Source organism: Octopus bimaculoides, chromosome 2, assembly GCF_001194135.2.
Source record: "Octopus bimaculoides isolate UCB-OBI-ISO-001 chromosome 2, ASM119413v2, whole genome shotgun sequence".
Classification (NCBI taxonomy): domain Eukaryota; kingdom Metazoa; phylum Mollusca; class Cephalopoda; order Octopoda; family Octopodidae; genus Octopus; species Octopus bimaculoides.
This window is the reverse complement of record NC_068982.1, coordinates 16,679,961-16,681,526: the sequence shown is the minus strand read 5'-3', so window position 1 is coordinate 16,681,526 and position 1,566 is coordinate 16,679,961. Positions and strand designations below refer to the sequence as shown.

Below are 1,566 nucleotides of genomic sequence, written 5' to 3'. Positions count from 1 at the left end.
ATATATTAAACGTGCATCGATGACATTGTTTAAGTATTATCGTGTGTATATATATATATGCATATAAATAAATATATTATAATGGAATAATTACTATGGAGCATTACGCACATCGGCAACATTCGTCAATTTCTTGAAAATGGGGTCATAACCCCGAGATATTGAATACAATGTAAATCTACACTAATTCACATATTTCTTTTCTTGTGATTTATTTTGCAATTACTTCACATTATTTTGGCATTGCCCACGATCTTTTATGCATAATATGTGTATGTGTGTATGTGTATTCTTCCTAAGTTATATTGGTTCTCAGGTAGGTATTCATTATGTTGAGAAGTTAATTAGTTATATATTTTTTGTATTTAGATACAAAAGTATGTTTGTTTTGCGATAATGTTTGTTTATGTATTAATATACACATACACACACGCACACACAGACATATATACAAACACACATTATATAAACGGGGTGGGGCGGAGAATTCACAAAAGAAAAACAAAAGACGAAGACAAGTAGTGTAGACAACAAACAGATGTATTAGTTTAACGATCGGGAAGTGAAATGATCTTTAACGTTTTGAGCCTTCGCTCTTCCACTGAAAGAAACCAGGAGAGAAAATAAAGAATGTGTAGTGACTAGCGATCTATATATATGTGGTGTGCGTGTGTATGTGTGTGTCTTTATGTGTGTGTGTGTGTGCATGTATGTATATATATAAAGTAGTTTGAATGTAAATTAACAGCTATAAAGTTTTGCTTGTTACGTATGAAGTTTTCATTTCCTCCGTCCATCAACACACTCTGGCGCACACGCACATACATAAAAATATTTGAATACATACATATACACACATGTACACACATATACACACATATACACACATGTACGTAGATTTTCAAAAATATTTTTTAGCAAAACTCAAGAATATTTCTCGAAGTTGAGTTTTAATTCGTCCAGCGTATATTACAAGTCTGATTATACTAGTCTTTAATTAAGATCCGTGAACTGACAGAACGCAAAATTAGAATTTTATTAACACCTTATCAAGCCAATCACGGTGTGTGCTTTAAAAAATAATAGAAGCTGATATATAGTGAGAACTTACGAAAATTCATTAACATATACTGCGGAAAATTCATGAATATATACTTATAAAAATTCATCAACATATATACTTACAGGCTTCCATGTTTGTGAACCTCTGCTGTTTTGTGCAGCTAGCGATAAAACACTCGCAATAGTAGTATTATTCCTATTTGTGTGAACTGAGGGTGGCGTTAGCACTAACTGCTTGTGAAACTTGACAGGATACGTCACTAAAGTGAAAAATTTGCTTTATAGAGCGTGAAATACTTATGAAATACTTATGCAGCATATAGAAGTTCAAAAATAGGCTACACGTAAACAACAGCTATATATTCAAAAGTGATGCTCCTTATGTTTTTGTTATGTATTTTTATGATTAAAATAAGAAAACTGAGTGCAAGTAACTACTTTTGGAAATTATATTCGTTTTAGGCTCGTAAGAAATTTTGAACTAATGTCTCTATTTTATAATGG

At 31.5% G+C, this 1,566-nt stretch overlaps 1 protein-coding gene across 1 annotated transcript in view; it reads right to left on the bottom strand.

Annotated features, from left to right (window-relative positions):
• The window catches only part of LOC106884206 (putative transmembrane protein DDB_G0267530), a 35,591-nt gene extending 34,254 nt beyond the window's left edge, over window positions 1-1,337 (bottom strand). Inside the window, exon 1 of the mRNA XM_014935454.2 lies at window positions 1,186-1,337. Coding sequence (XP_014790940.1) covers window positions 1,186-1,195 — 10 coding nt within the window. The 5' untranslated portion in view covers window positions 1,196-1,337. The remainder of the gene's footprint in view (window positions 1-1,185) is intronic.
• Between the last annotated feature and the right edge of the window lie 229 nt (window positions 1,338-1,566).